Source organism: Copidosoma floridanum, unplaced genomic scaffold (genome assembly GCF_036245765.1).
Source record: "Copidosoma floridanum isolate Cflo_tuat_1 unplaced genomic scaffold, Cflo_Japanese_pri ptg000046l, whole genome shotgun sequence".
NCBI lineage: Eukaryota > Metazoa > Arthropoda > Insecta > Hymenoptera > Encyrtidae > Copidosoma > Copidosoma floridanum.
Window position 1 is genome coordinate 410,941 of NW_028321923.1, and position 16,292 is coordinate 427,232.

Sequence of the window (16,292 nt, forward strand, 5' to 3'; positions counted from 1 at the left end):
GATTTTTTTAATTTAGAATTATAACTCCAAACTCTATGTAAAATGCATATTATTGTTAAATTTTATAGTATAATGAATCATGTGAAAAAATTGCAAGTCAGTAACTTTTTAATTTAATTTAAACAAAAAAAGCTAAGAACCCCAAAAATGTCTGGTTTTTGTACGAACATTAATTATGTTCCCATTTCTATGGCAATTAAATTTTTGGTACCACTTTAAGTACATAAAAAAATTAAAATGATTTTACTTTTTACTAGAAATAGAAACATTATATATCGTGAGATTTTTTAATTTTCATAGAATAAATAATTTATAATTTTTAATGTATAAATCACATATCCATGCATGGTAATTAAGTCAGTACTTTTGTTTGTGGTAACTTTCTTTAGATACCGGAATTACAGAAATAACATTAGATCTCACAGCAGGGAAGGGTTATAAGATCAGTAATTCATCTATATTATTTGACAAATATGTTTCTAACTTATATAATCTAATAAACAGCTAACAAAGATTTTTGACTATTATTTGTTGATTTTTTATTTTTATAAATAAGACCAGTACTATGAAGACTCCAACATATTGTGCTTATTTTTGTAGATAAGAAAAGATTTAAAATGAAAATACAAACACTTTATTCTTTTATTTTTTACATTTTTTCATTTCTTCTACTTATATACTAAATTTTTAAAAACTTGTGACATTTTTCAATTGTCTATACTTAGACATCTGCCTCGTTCCTTGAAAAAAAGCGAACATATAAGATGTCATCGGAGTGGAATCCTGCCTCAACTCTATCCAAATCACACTGATCTGGAGGGTCAAACATCAACGTGGTTTCGCCTAGTTGACTTTTCTTGGTACCCTGAACGAATATCGATTTACCTCTGACCTAAAAGATAAAAACATTGCTTTAACTGACAAGTATTAACAGGTTGATGAGAAATGTAGTAAAAAATTGTCTTTTAACTCCAGAAAAATTTGTTAAAATATCTTTGTATTATAATCAGATAACATAGAAAAATATTTTTGGGGCATAAACGTGCCAGCTTTGTTTCTTATCAAACAAATAGAAAAAATCGATCAGATTTTTTCTTCTAATCCTGCTTGTAACTTTTTTTGGGATATCGTATTGCAAAAATAGCTTGAGAGGATTTGTCAGTTATTTGATTATCTACCGAAGAGTGCTATTGTCGGACCATCTACCACCTATTTCTGGCAAAGTGATTGTGCAAACAAGTGTGAAAATGTTGTTTAAAATTCAAAGGTTTGCAACTTTATTAACATCTCTAATTTTTCAATGATTTTTATCTAACATTCAACAAGATGTCATGAAACGATTTATTACTTTAAAATTTAGCTTCTTTTAACCTTGCAGCATTACTGGATCAAAGTTTAAAAGTAAGTTCTATTAAAGATACGAAGAACTTTAATGTTGGGGAAAAAAGAACTTTTTTAATTATGACTTTAATGTTTTATATAGTTCAATTTGCAATACAAAATAATAATTACAACTCTGAAATCTTGTATTTCAGCAATTTGCAACCAATTTTACTTAATAGAGAACATTTTAGCATAATCAAAAACATAACAGTTGAAATTTAAACATATTTTTAATAATAGTTATCAGGAAATTAGTGTTTATTATGATTGCCTAAAAATTAATTCGCTGTTTAAACTCAAAAAAAATTCTACTTCTCCTACTACTACTACTGCAAAACATTTTTTGTTAATTTCATGCAAATTAATAGTTTTTATATACATTACCAATAAAAAAAAAAGTACTGAACATAAACACTGTGATGTGCTTAACATTTTTCGGACGATTATTTATCGGAATAATTGACGGAAAAGAACCTTTATTCAAGATGCTTTTCTGAACAGCGTATCTTTCTTGAGACCGTTACTTTCTGTTACCACTCTGTAGCCGCTTATTCTTGATATAATTTTAAAACGAATAACTTAGAAATGTTAGAAAGGATGCAGAGGAAAATTTATTTCCAAAAAAAAATTAAAATTGAGTGATTTTCTGTAAATACCGCACTGGTGAAAATTTTGCAAGTATAAATATGTAGCTGAATTTTTGTAAAACGCGTTGTTTTGCATATAAGACACGACCAATACACGAGACACTGAAAAAAGACACTAAAGAAAAAAGTGTTACTTGAATCGTAAATGAATTGAAAACGTAGGAATAGATCATCATCAATCAATTGGAAAGGTGCTCTGCGAGAATATGCTAGTTGCCTGTTTTTTTTTAAAAAACATTTAAAAAAAAAAAATTTTATCAAGTAAATTGATTATTCATTTGATTTATATTAACACCAAAAACATTGATGTTTAATAAATAAAAATATTTGTGAAAAATGACTTACAAACTGTAAGATAAGATGAAGTAATTGATTTTACTATGTTCGGCCTGCTCACAGTAGAGTAGGTAAGAGCCGCGGTCACAAAATAGTATGACGCTGGGGGTTCCAAATCACTTTGGTAACTGTGACTTTTTTCTAAATTTTTTTATTTTAGAATCGGTTAAAAGAAAAAAAGATAAAATTTATAAACTTAAAAATCTGTGGCATCATGTAGTGGAGAGGAAACCGGAAGTAAGTCATGAGAGGCGTGGTGAAGGGGAGAATCAAGCAAAATCCACTCCTGTTACGCTTTATATCAAGGTCAAGAAAAAATTCTTGCAAGCCAATGTAATTTAAATGAATGGAAGCACTTTTTTGGTTGACATGCATTACACATAACTCTCACATCCATCTAAGCTCAGGTGCCACGATCAAATAACCAGTAGAAAACTGGTGGAAAATTTGAATATTAAAATCAATAAATAAATAGGGAAAGCTAGCAAGAGATAGCAAGAGCAAGCGACCTATAAAAAATAGAGATAGCAACAGATAGCAAGAGCAAGCGACCTAAAAATAAACGTTCGAGAAGATTGAATGTAGGGAAGTGTGTTGGCACTCTTAGATGGCTGCGTTAATATGATTTTGCAATGCTCATGTGCACTCACTGGTAAAAAAACAAAATGGGGAATTATTTTGTTAAACGAATTCGAGTTTCACCTACACATAACACAAGACTTGATAGTTCTCGAAAATGATCAAGTTTTCTGATGTGAGAACTTCTTTAGGCGTTTCTTGGTTGAGGACCAAAACGGTAAAAACGTACGTTCACACATACATACGTACATATATATACTAGTGGGGCTTCGCTTCTCTGCGCTCTCCGCGTGCCAACCCCCTACTGTTCTAACTCAAAAGAAGAGCCCTTCAATTTTATCTGGTAGTGGGAAAAGGTTGATGCCCACAATTTTGTGAGGAAGTAAAGTTTTTAATCCACATTGTTAAGCATTAGTTACATATCAATCAGTAAATTTTCTCATCACGCAGAAGGTAGTATTGTGGTACGTTTAGAGTTTTTTTTAGAACTCTCCGTTATGTTTAAAGAAAAAAGTGATACATCATTTTTTTATTGATTAAATTTTCAACAACGAAAAGTTTTAATTACTCTAGTCACATGTAAAACCTACTTATATGAGACTATTATTAAATCTTTTTTTTCTAGGCGTACCAATATTTTGTCAATGTTTTGGACAGTAATTGCATCTGTATTACTAACAAAAGGTATGACCAGTCAAAGAACTTTCCGTTTACCTTTAGATTTAGATAATATCGATAGTGTATTTTTAGAATTTAAAAAAAAAAAAAAATTAAGGGAAGTTGATTTAAATATATGGGACGAGGCTTCCATGATTCCGAAAAAATCTCTAGAAATCGTTGATAGTACGTTAAGAGACTTGTGTAATACAAAACTCTGCTTTGGTAATAACTTATAGAATTAGGAGGAGATTTTTGACAAATCTTCCCAGTTATAAAAAATGGTAATAGAACCACGATAATAGAAGAAACTATTAAATTATCATTTTTATGGAAGTATTTCAAAATTTTAAGATTACAAAATGAAATTCGTTCTAGTGATAAAGACTTCTCAACATTGTTTTTAAGATTTGGAGAAGGGGACACAGAAACTATTAACATTCTTAAATCCTGGATAACAGATGATGTCTGTACTAAAATACTTAATATTAACAACAACTGTTTTGGTAATAATGTAATACTAACTTTACATAGTAAATATACTTTTTGCTTGAACAATAAAGTTTTAAGTAAATTAAATGGAGGGACAAAGACAAATCAGATGATAATATTTATAAAAATTTTCCCGTAAATGTTAAACAATATTCGTAAAGGCTTGCCACCTCATGAACTTCAATCAAAAATAGGTACAACGGTAATGTTAACTCGAAATTTGAGTATATCAGACGGATTATGTAACGCTACACGATTGCAAATTACTAAATTGTCTAAGTATAACACAGAAGGCAAAATAGTTACGGAAAAAAAAGTTGGTAATAAAGTTTTTCTTCCTAAAACTACATTATATATTGGAAATACTTCATTATTAATCTTTATTTTGTAAAGAAAACAATTCCCATTAGTCGTAGCATTTGCTATGACTATAAACAAGTCTCAAGGTCAAAGTTTTGATAATGTAGGATAATACTTGAAAAAACCTCTTTTTTCTCATTGTCAAGTATACGTAGCTTTATCGAGATGCAAAAATAAAAATGGACATTTTTATTCAAATCGATAGAGAAAACATTTTAGATATTAAAAATATAGTTTGAAAAAAAATTTTTGATCATGAAATTAGTGTATCTTATAATAACAATATCATTTTAATATTCCAATATGTATGGACAAAATTTATCACTGAATATGACATCCCATCAATCTATATTATGTTGTAGCAATTGTACCAATTTGACCAATTTTAACATTAATTCGAAACAGAATAGGAATAGACCTAAGTCTTTCTCGTTTGATAGGGTTTAATAAGTTGACACATAAAAGAAGTCATCTTAATGCGAAACTTTTACGGTTTGCAATAATGATAAACTAAATGTATTTAAAATATTTGTATGTATTGGTATTATTCATTAGTATATAAAATAATATAATACATACGCATAAAAAATTTACTTGTAGTTTATCATAAATGCTAACAAAAAAAAGCTTAACGCCCCAAGATTTTTCTACTTACAAAGAAATGGAAATACAATTGATATAAATTGATTTTTCGTCGTATTGAGTTGCATAAATTTAATGGTTTTATATTATTTGTATGTATAAAGTCCATCTATTTACCTCCTGGGTGCTGTGAAAAAATTGATGAAAACAAAATATATTGTAAGAAACAAAACATGTTCTTATTGGTTAACATTCTTCACAAATAAACATTTTTACGGTACAAAAATATATATGACGTATTATTTTTATGATGTATTAAACTACATTTTTTTTTAAAGACTCTGAGTAAAACATGAATGACTTAATAATCTTAATATTTCCAATGTAAATGGTTTTATATGGTGGAACGTTGCTTGGAATGCCCCACACAGTCAACTATATAATATAACAGTTAACTTTGATATTCAATATATAATAATAATGATGATTTGCGCAATGACGCCCTATAACTCAACTATGACTTTAAATTTATCTTGACGATGAGATAAATCGTGTCGATAAGACAGTTTTGTCTTAAAGTAATTCAACATTGAAGCAGATTAAAAATAATAGACTAATCCAAATACGACACGTACACGTCTGTATACACATCAAGGTCCAAGGAATACGATAAATACGATGTCATCCACGGTCTCTAAATGAAGTGTGGCAGACGGCGGGGAGGGCGGTGGGGGTCACGAAAAAATGGGCAGGGGGCTGTGGGGAGTTTAGGAAAAAACTGCGATATGTGAAAATAAGGGAAAAAATGACCGGTTTTCACCTTATTTTATGGAGGGGCGGTGGGGGGCTGTGGGGGGTTGTGTGGAATGCCCCATCGAGATTACTATATAGTATAGGAATATATATATATATATATATATATATATATATATATATATATATATATATATATATCTACAGTCAGCATTTAGTGTTTTGCATACTTCTATTGCCTACTCATAGTATGTTTCTGTGTGCAGTGTACACGTATATAATGTATACATGCACATTTTTATGTGTGTGTAACTAATGTACAGAATTATGGATGAAACCATGAAAGTGTACATGTATAATAACTGTTTGTATATGTACTTTCTACTATTACTGTGCAAGTGTGTACATGCTTGCCTGCGCGTATATGTATAGAATATAGTAGTTAATATTAATTCTATATTAATTTTTAATCATTACTATATTGTCTCTTTAATTAAGTACATTATTAGGTAATTTTTGCATGTATGGCAGATCGATGCAGATAGCCGGTATTGATTAAACGGGTTTTTATAATATGGTGTGATCTCCAAATGTGACGTAATACGCCATATTTTTAAAAGGAAGCAAAGTAGAACAATAATAACAAATTTCACACGTTCCTGAATGTGCAATAAATACCGTGCCACACGAAAAAAGAGGCGTTGAGTTATATCAAGACATAACCGTAAATTTCGGTGTTTTATGTTTCTCTACAAAATAGAGGTAGAAATCTTCGGGAAAAATTTTAGCATATTTGCGAATTGATTAAAAATATGTTGGACATATTTCTTGTTTTTTACCCAACAATAACCTTAAAAATCATTTTAAAAAGTTCCAAAGCCTTTTATACATGACAAAATTACAGGTAAAACATAAATATACCGCCATAAATCGTAAAAAAAACATATTAAATTTACATGTATTTATGAACCTTGTATTTTACAGTATACATGTGATTCCTAAATACATGCGCGAACTTCGTTATTACCGGGGGACTTAGAGTCTCACACGCTAGTTTTTGACACTTAAGCTAATGTAACATATATTACACAACATTAACTGTCTTCAGTGGAATAATTTGGCAAATGTAGTAGCCATCTTAACGCTAATAAAAAAAATTAACTAACATAACTCTTATAGGTATAGAGTAAGGCTATATACAGTTTTTTTGTAGTTATACTTTTATAGGCGCGTTCTGCCCTAGGGAGTAAATCAACGATTTCAGATTCGTGACCTTGAGAAAAAGTATAACAAAAGTTAATTTTGTTTGGTTCTTCCCCTTTTCCCCGCCCTTCTTGACGTACATCCAGTTCTCAGTTCTCCTATACCTTCTAATATTATCGCACCACACTGTAACACACATTTTAAATTTTGCTTATTTTTTTTTTTTTTACTGATCTCTCTAGATGAAAAAAAAAAAAAAAAAAAAAAAACCGTTTTTTAAAAGATGTAAATTCACGACCTTTCACAGACTGAGCAAGCTTCTGATCAACTCTGCTGTAAGTAGGCTCGATACTTGAAACCTGATTACTCCGTTTTTTCTCACATTTTGTAACTTCCAACAGTGTATAAAAAGATATTAATCTGAAAATTTTTTTTTATAAACCAAGGAATATTTTTTCCTCAAGGCACAACAAACTCCAGGTAAAAAATAATTGTGGCTTGAGGTTAAAATATGAAAAAGGGATAAATGAGGGTTACGGGGTTGTGTATTCCTTAAATATGTATAGTTTTATAGCGCACGGTGGCTCAGTCGGCTAGGTCGTAGATTGGCACGCGGGAGACCGTGGTTCGATTTCCGGCCATAGTACGACTTTTCCGGGCAAGTACCCCTGTGATTTCTTACATGTGCTTTTTCACCACGCAATGCTCCTCGAGGAGGGTTGAGGCGACCTTCTCGCAGCAAAAATTGCCTATTTCCCCCCTACCCCCCTTCCAGCAATGGGAGGCCTCCCATCCCTCTTTCCTTCTGTCTCCAAAGTGCTAAGTGCCTATAGCAGTGCCCTTACTAAAGGAGCCGGACGTAGAGCACTCTAATATATATGAAAAAAAAAAAAAAAAAAAATGTATAGTTTTGATAAAGCCTGAAATAAAAAAATAGAGTTGTTAATTTTTCCATAGCATAGGATCCCCAAGTTCATAATGCAAACAACATTTTTTCGCATTCTAAAAAACCAAAAGAAATTTAATTTAATTCTTGGATACTGTACAAGTTGTGAGACCTAATCTGGGCAGGCCCCTGATCTACTTTGCTGTAAGCGGGCCCGATAATTAAAACCTAACTACTTCATTTTTTCTTACAGTTCGTAATTTATTTTTGATGTAAATCCTCATTTTTTGTGTATTTATTTATTTAGTTTCATTAGACACAAAATAGACAAGTTATTTAATAAAATAAACTTTTTTTGGTACATGTTTTTTTCAAAAATTCAGAAAAAAGTATATAAATCAGCAGAACAGCTTTTATATGTATTAATAAACATTTATTTATGTATGATTAATATGTTACTTTTAAGATTAATGTATTTATTATTGTTTGTACATTTTAACATTTTCCAGAATTTTTATATAAAAAAAAAAGAACTTCCGTACTGTATAAATACAGTAATTCTTGTTTATTGCGTTTTCTTCTTTGACAAGTTTTTCTCTGTAATTGAGAACAAAAGTCAGGAAGGTGGGAGAAGCGTGAATATAGGCAACAACGCTGAAAATAATTATTTTTTATTATACTGCGCCGAAAAAAGGACCTTTCGTCCCGCTTTGCAGGACCAAAATCCGTTCTCTCGACGCAGAATTGATGAAAATTAGAATACACACCACGTTCGGAGGTTATAAAATGTCCTAGATTTCACGTTATCAACCCTTAGCTCTGTCTCGGGCGTTAACTTACATATAATCTTCGACATTTTTAACCTTCCTTAATAGGTGCGTAATATTTTATTTCTTATATAGAATGAGTTTACATACGAGCTTTTACGCATACTTGACCTCTTTTTTTTTGTTTTATTAAAAGAAAAAAAAAGAGTTATAGATCCACTTGAAAATGAATCGGATTTATTTAAAAGTAATTTTTCACACAAACAAAACTTCCGAGGTTTATACAGATTTAAAAAAAATAATTTTATAAGATTTTTTCATAAGGGTACATGTTAAATAGCAAAATTTTAAAAGTAAACATGTGAAAGATGGTATGATTGATCGATCTGCAATTTTTTTTGGGCATTTCTTATGGTATTTTGAGTATACTTTTAATACTTCAATTATATTTGTCTAAAATCCTATGTGTGATGAACATCCTAAAGAAACATTATTCACTGGCATTTACTACCTTGCTATCAAAGAAAGTGGTACTACATGATGGTTTGTCTTATTTTCTGAGTTACAGTAATATTTTAGATACTAAAAATGAATTAGGAATAAGTATGTGAGCATATATGATAAATGTGAGCGTGACGTTACAAATGTAATCAGCGTAGGCAGTAGAAAGTAGTTTCGAAATCAACGGAAGATTCGATGAAATCCTACAGTCTTGTACTGGCTAGTCTCTATATTCTTTATATTGTATTGTGCGATAATATGTTGTTTATAATGTCAACTTATTAAGTATTAAAATATTAATTATAACCATACTCAATCAACACAGGTATACTTATTTATACGATATTTGCACCACCATTGTTTACAATAAAGTTTCGTAAAAGGTATACTTATATTTATAATCATATTATCTGCCACATGATTCTACAGAAAAAAAACTTGTAACTTGAGTACCCAAGCACTCACTGTCCACTGATTTTTTTCTATACAAGTACTAAGTATATGTAGTCATACATGGAATCTTAATAAACGAGCGCGCAGTGGCTCAGTCGGCCAGGTTGTGGAATGGATCAAGGCCCGTGCGACTTTTCAGGCAAGGACCTCTGTGATTTTTCGGCACGACTGATACTCAGGAGTGCTTTATATTATTGCCAGAGCGAAAAGTGTAAGTACTTTTAAAACTTATTGTTTTTGTGTAAAAAAATGTTTTAGTTAAGAAAAAATTGCGATCGTGGACCTCAGCGTCAGGGGTGTATGTATATATTTATGGGCGTAATCAAGTTTTTTGATTAACTTATGCAGTCTTTATTGGATTAGGCTGAAATTTAACAAATAGCTTCGTCTTTTATGTCTTACGTGATGGCTTAAGATCCGTAAGATTTTCTCTTTTGAAAAAAAATGGCAGTCGTTTTGAGATGGTATTTTCAGTAAAAAAAAAATAGTTTTTTAACTATAACTTCAAAACATGATATTTTTGAGATTCAATGTAAACCACAAAACTGTAGCTATATTTTAAATACAACTTTTTTGTATTCCAAATTTTCGTCCAGGATGTAACCCAAACATTCTGTGAGCCAAAAAGTGCTTCAAAATCACAAAAACGTAGTTTTTTCTTATTTAAATTATTTGTTGTGTACTTTAAATTATGATATTGAACGAAAAAGTTGTGGATTATATTGAAATACAACTTTTTTGCGTAAAACATATTTACCTAGGATGTACCACACGAGGTAACACTTACGTTACAAGGGCCGAAAGTGCTTGTTAAATGAAGAAAAAGTCGTTTTCCCGTATCCAAATTTTTTGTTTTGCACAAGAGGTAATACATTAATCTTGATGGTTGAAGGTCTCGTCAAAATACAACTTTTTTGTATCATCACATTTAGTGATGATGTTAAATTTGGGCTATAAATCATAAAAATGCCAAAAAATTGCAGAGTTATCGTTTTCCTCCACCTAACTTACTTATATTTTTTTTTATTAACATTTCAGATTATGAAATGACCGTTAAACTCATAGATCTTAAAAAGTATAACTTTTTTGTAACGAAAACTTATATCTGTAGAATATAATTAACGCCATAAATCGCAAGGATCAATCTCTGAAGGTATACTTAATTAAATATATTAATTAATTTTTAGAAAAAATAATTAATTTTGATTGTTCAACAAATCCGTTAAGAAATTCTAAGAAATGAATTTTTTTTCAGAAAAATTATGAAATTTATAAAAAAAACTACCTTTAAAAAAAAAGTATAAAGTTATGCAAGTTTGAGGTTATTGTCTCTGAAGGTAGTCATATTCAATTATAATAAGTAATTTTTGAAAAAGAAGAATTTTGATCATACAACCAATCCCCTGAAAAATTCTAAGAAATGAATTTTTATCAGAAAAGTTATGAAATCTATAAAAAAAACTACCTTTAAAAAAAAGTATAAAGTTATGCAAGTTTGCGGTTATTGTCTCTGAAGGTGTTTATAATTAATTATAAAAAATTAATTGCAAATATAAAACGTAATTAATTATAATGTTAATTAAAAAAAATTATAACACCTATAAGGCAAGAACGAATTCTGTTTTTTCAATTTAAATGAAGAAATTTTTAATATCATCTAAGCAGGAGAAAGCAGTGACATCTAAAATTAATAGACAAATTTAAAGATAAATCAAATTAAAATATTTCAGTATACAACAAAATAACTATCACATAATTGATTTTTTATTAAAAAAACTTTCTTCACGAAAAAAACTCAAAAGATTAAAGACAGCAAAACAAATTTTTTTAAAAAATTGTATTTTTCGTTTTTAAACAAAATGATGAAATGCGAGAAATATTTTTTGCACGTATATTTTATAACTTTCTAAGACCGAAAACCATATTATTTGTATACATTCTGTATACTAATAATACAGTTTTTGGCCTTAGGAAGTAATAAAATCAACAAAAAAATTCAAGTTTTTCTTTTGTAATTAGTAGTAATTTAATTGAATATAATACAATCATAAAAAATTTATTTCCGAGATGAAAAATAATTGGTTATAATATATATTTAAAAAATTATAAATCCCATAAATTAAGAATGAATTCAGTCTTTTCAATTGCAATACAGATATTTTTAATACCATCTTTGGCTTTAGAAAGCAGTGAAATCCAAAATTAATAGACAAATTTGAAGATAAATCAAATTCAAATATTTCAGAATATAACAAAATAATTTATTTTTTAACAAAAAAAATTTCTTCACGAATAACTGAACAGATTAAAGAAAGCAAAACATTTTTTACGTACACTGTATTACCGTTTTTAAATGAAATGATGAAATGCGAGAATTTTTTTTTGCATACATACATTCCGTATACTAATAATACAGTTTTTGGTCTTGGGAAGTAATAAAATCAACAAAAAAAATTCAAGTTTTTCTTTTGTAACTAGAAGTAATTTAATTGAATATAATCAACCACTGGAATAACACGGTTATATCTAACATTACTCGTGAAGGATATTATATTGAATAATATAGTACGTATTACATAACTTGCCGGGACTGATTTTTGAGTTTTTTAATGAACAATCAATACCAAGTTTTTACGGATAACAGAATGTATAAAACAATTTTTTCGTATATTTCTAATTAGTTGATTATGAAGTCAATAGTTAATCACCAACCAAGAAAAAAATATTTTATTTAAATGTTATAATAAGTTATTTCAATTTGCTCCTCAAGCTTGCGTTTCGTTGAATGTACAAAAGAACAAATTCTTTGTAAAAAAACAAATAGAAAAGTAAAAATTTAATTTGTACCCTGGTAGACAATTGACCATTTTGTGAGCATTTACAAAACGTTTTTTCTAGCCTTTTTCCAGAATTTTATATTTTGACAAAATAGCTGTAAAATGCTGGAAAAAGGTTGGAAAAAACATTATTTAAATTTTGAAAAAATGGTCGATTTCTATCAGGGTACGCACTTTTTTTTTGTCCATTTATTTTACGAATTATTGATTGACTTATAAGCACCATTGAAATGTTATTTAAAATTTTTTTTAAAATTGTTATGATTTATCAAAAAAATTATTAATAAACGAATTTATACTAAATGCACACTTAAAGATACTTTATAAAATTAATAAACTAATTAATGATGAATTGTTATACAAAAAATTATCTATTACTGTTAATATGTAACATCTAGAACTCGAAAATCAGTCCTGGCAAGTTATGTAATACGTACTGTATTATTCAATATAATATCATTCACGAGTAATGTTAGATATAACCGTGTTATTCCAGTGGTTTATTATATTCAATAAAATCACTACTAGTTACAAAAGAAAAACTTGAATTTTTTTTGTTGATTTCATTACTTCCCAAGACCAAAAACTGTATTATAAGCATACGGAATGTATGTATGCAAAAAAAAATTTTCGCATTTCATCATTTCATTTAAAAACGGAAATACAGTGTACGTAAAAAATGTTTTGCTTTCTTTAATCTGTTCAGTTATTCGTGAAGAAATTTTTTATGTTAAAAAATATATTATTTTGTTATATTCTGAAATATCTGAATTTGATTTATCTTCAAATTTGTCTATTAATTTTGGATTTCACTGCTTTCTAATGCCAAAGATGCTATTAAAAATATCTGTATTGCAATTGAAAAAACTGAATTTATTCTTGACTTATGGGATTAATAATTTTTTAAATATATATTATAATTAATTATTTTTTATCTCGGAAATAAATTTTTTATGATTGTATTATATTCAATTAAATTACTACTTATTACAAAAGAAAAACTTGAATTTTTCTGTTGATTTCATTACTTCCTAAGACCAAAAACTGTATTATCAGTATACAGAATGTATACAAATAATATGGTTTTCGGTCTTAGAAAGTTATAAAATATACGTGCAAAGAATATTTCTCGCATTTCATCATTTTGCTTAAAAACGAAAAATACAATTTACTTAAAAATATTTTTTTTGCTGTCTTTAATCTTTTTAGTTTTTTTCGTGAAGAAAGTTTTTTTAATAAAAAATCAATTATGTGATATTTATTTTGTCATATACTAAAATATTTTAATTTGATTCATTTTAAATTTGTCTATTAATTTTAGATTTCACTACTTTCTCCTGCTAAGATGATATTAAAAATTTCTTCATTTAAATTGAAAAAACAGAATTCGTTCTTGCCTTACAGGTGTTATAATTTTTTTTAATTAATATTATAATTAATTATGTTTTACATTTGCAATTAATTTTTTATAATTGATTATAAATACCTTCAGAGACAATAATCTCAAACTTGCATAACTTTATACTTTTTTTTAAAGGTAGTTTTTTTTATATTATAATTAACGCCATAAATCGCAAGAATCGATAAAATACTAGCTTTTTCAGAATAAATACAAATAAGATCGATAATTATTGTGTTCTAAGGCTTTTTTTTCTCTCCATCATGTAGGAATATGTACATTTTTTTACCAACCCTACACAAAACAGTACCAATTTTTTATACAGTGTGGTAAAAACAGTAATATATTCCCTCGTATCAGTCAGTCGTGCCTTAAATGCAAAAATGCAGTTTTTGCATAAGCTGAGCCGCTTGTTCACATGTTTTTTTTTACCACGGAATGCTCCTTGAGGAGCGTTGAGGCAACCTTCTCGCAGCAAAAATTGCCTTACGTCTTCCTACCCCCCTCCAGTAATGAAAGGCCTCTTATCCGTTTCCTTATTCCTTTCCCAATCCCTAAATGTCCACAGTAGTAACTTCATCAAAGAACCAGTTTTGTGCTAGCTCTAGTTGGATACGCACCAGATGCGAACCCTATTTTCCCTACCGAGAGCACACCCAACCCTCAAAGTAGCCCAGGATAACAAAATTAGTTTTATATAATCTTAACAGTACCGATAAAGAGAGAATCGAATAATTAACAAAGTATTCTCAGCTATTTTTGCAATGTGATGACCCAAAAAAAATTATAAATGAAATTCGAAGAAATAAATTGGTCAATTTTAACTAATTATTAAATAATAAAAAACGCTATAACGGTTACGCCATAATATTATTTTTTTTTTTGCGTGTTTCTATCATAATAGGAAAAATTTTAACTATTTATGTCGCAGTCACACAAATTTCTTATTGAACATTTTTTGTGATTTCATTCACCTGCCTGTTAGTTTTTTGATGACATCAACTTCAGGCACATTGATCACACTCTATTATAAGAGATTCGACGGTTTAATATTTTTTCTACTCCGAAAAAAAAAAACATCCTTTGAGTCTGTTTGATTTCAATTTTATAATACTACATGCAATACAAAAAATTCTTTAAACATAAGTAAACAGAAAGACGAAAAAAAATTTTCGATACTTACAAAGACCTTAATTGTCTCCTTGTCAAATTCCGTGCAATCAAACTCCTTCCGATAAGACTCCTATTACAAAAACACAATTTTTTTAAATTTTTAAGAAAAATCTTATACAAGTTGATGTTTGTAACTGCAGTTTTCGAATGACCATACCTCGTTACTTGTAGGTAACGGGCGAGAATCTTTGCTGTGTTTTAGATCTAACTGCCTCGACTCTTCAGAAGAGTTGCTAAGAGACAAGGTTGAACGAGCCTCACGGCCAGAGTCAATATAGCCATACTCTCTACGCTCTTCTTCGACTCTGTAATGATACGCCAACCTCTCTTTTTCCACCTCATCATCGGACATTTTGCTACAACTACTACTATATAACTGCGTAGGTGCTAGATGACAAGTCTCACGAGCAACTGACGAACAACATAATGGCTTCTAGTTTGCTGCTGTACGCGTAGCGTTCATGACATCACTAACGTTTATAATTGATACCTGTTATCTTGCCTACTCAAAATTACCGTGGTTCACTTTGTTAATGACACCTGCTAGTGTGAGCTTAGGTATGTTCTTTGTTCTAGAAAAATGTCTAGTAAAACTGTCTCCTTATTTTTGCTGTTGAACAAAACTTCTTTTTTTCAAGACAAAGACTTAAACGACCTTACTAGATTTCATACCTTTAATAATTACTGTTGAAAAATCTGTTGGTAACAAACTAACATGGAATTACTTACATAGAGATCAATAGAAAAGTTATAAAAGTAATATAACAGATACTTCTTCAATGGACGTACATTAACTCGATTCTCTAAAGATAATTTTGCGAGAGTCTAGAAGGAGCTATGTCTCCTTGGTGAAAGACATCAATGTCAAAAGTGTTTGTATAGTACGTGAAAAAAAAACAAAGAAAAAAATGTAACTCCACCCTTAAGTGGAGCTTGGTAAGTGATTGCTTCGATTGAATTTATTCTCCAAGTCCACGTTCATGACAAACGATGAGTCGTTATTTATCTGGAGAATGACCCGAAGATGAAACATTTTTTTGGTCAGCGGCATTTCTCCCTCCAGCACGGTCCCCGTACACGCAGACTCCGAGGGTAAGAGTCAAGCTAACCACAAGTCAGCTTTTGATCATCAAGAATAACAATAAGGAATATCTGAAAAGTTTACCACAAATGTTTTTCAGAGCCATTATAAGTATTGACTTTATCTGTTTAACCCTGAAAATTTCCTATTTAACCATTAATCTCATCGGTTCTTTTAGAAGCCACCTAGGGTTGAACTTTCTT

General features: G+C 29.3%; 1 protein-coding gene across 1 annotated transcript; it reads right to left on the reverse strand.

Moving 5' to 3' along the window:
- Nucleotides 1–618: 618 nt before the first annotated feature.
- On the reverse strand, nt 619–15,426 carry LOC149373070 (uncharacterized). Its single transcript, XM_089597980.1, has 3 exons — nt 15,166–15,426; nt 15,019–15,078; nt 619–892 (listed from the first exon to the last, which is right to left on the reverse strand). The coding sequence occupies exons 1-3, from the start codon at nt 15,358–15,360 to the stop codon at nt 722–724; spliced, it is 426 nt and encodes a 141-aa protein (XP_089454106.1). The 5' UTR covers nt 15,361–15,426; the 3' UTR covers nt 619–721.
- Nucleotides 15,427–16,292: the final 866 nt, after the last annotated feature.

Coding starts and splice junctions, on each gene's coding strand:
- LOC149373070 (XM_089597980.1), bottom strand. CDS start 15,360: ATGTCCGATGATGAGGTGGAAAAAGAGAGGTTGGCGTATCATTACAGA. Junction 15,079..15,165: donor CGTTACCTACAAGTAACGAG/GTATGGTCATTC, acceptor TTTTTGTAATAG/GAGTCTTATCGGAAGGAGTT. Junction 893..15,018: donor AGGAGACAATTAAGGTCTTT/GTAAGTATCGAA, acceptor TTTATCTTTTAG/GTCAGAGGTAAATCGATATT.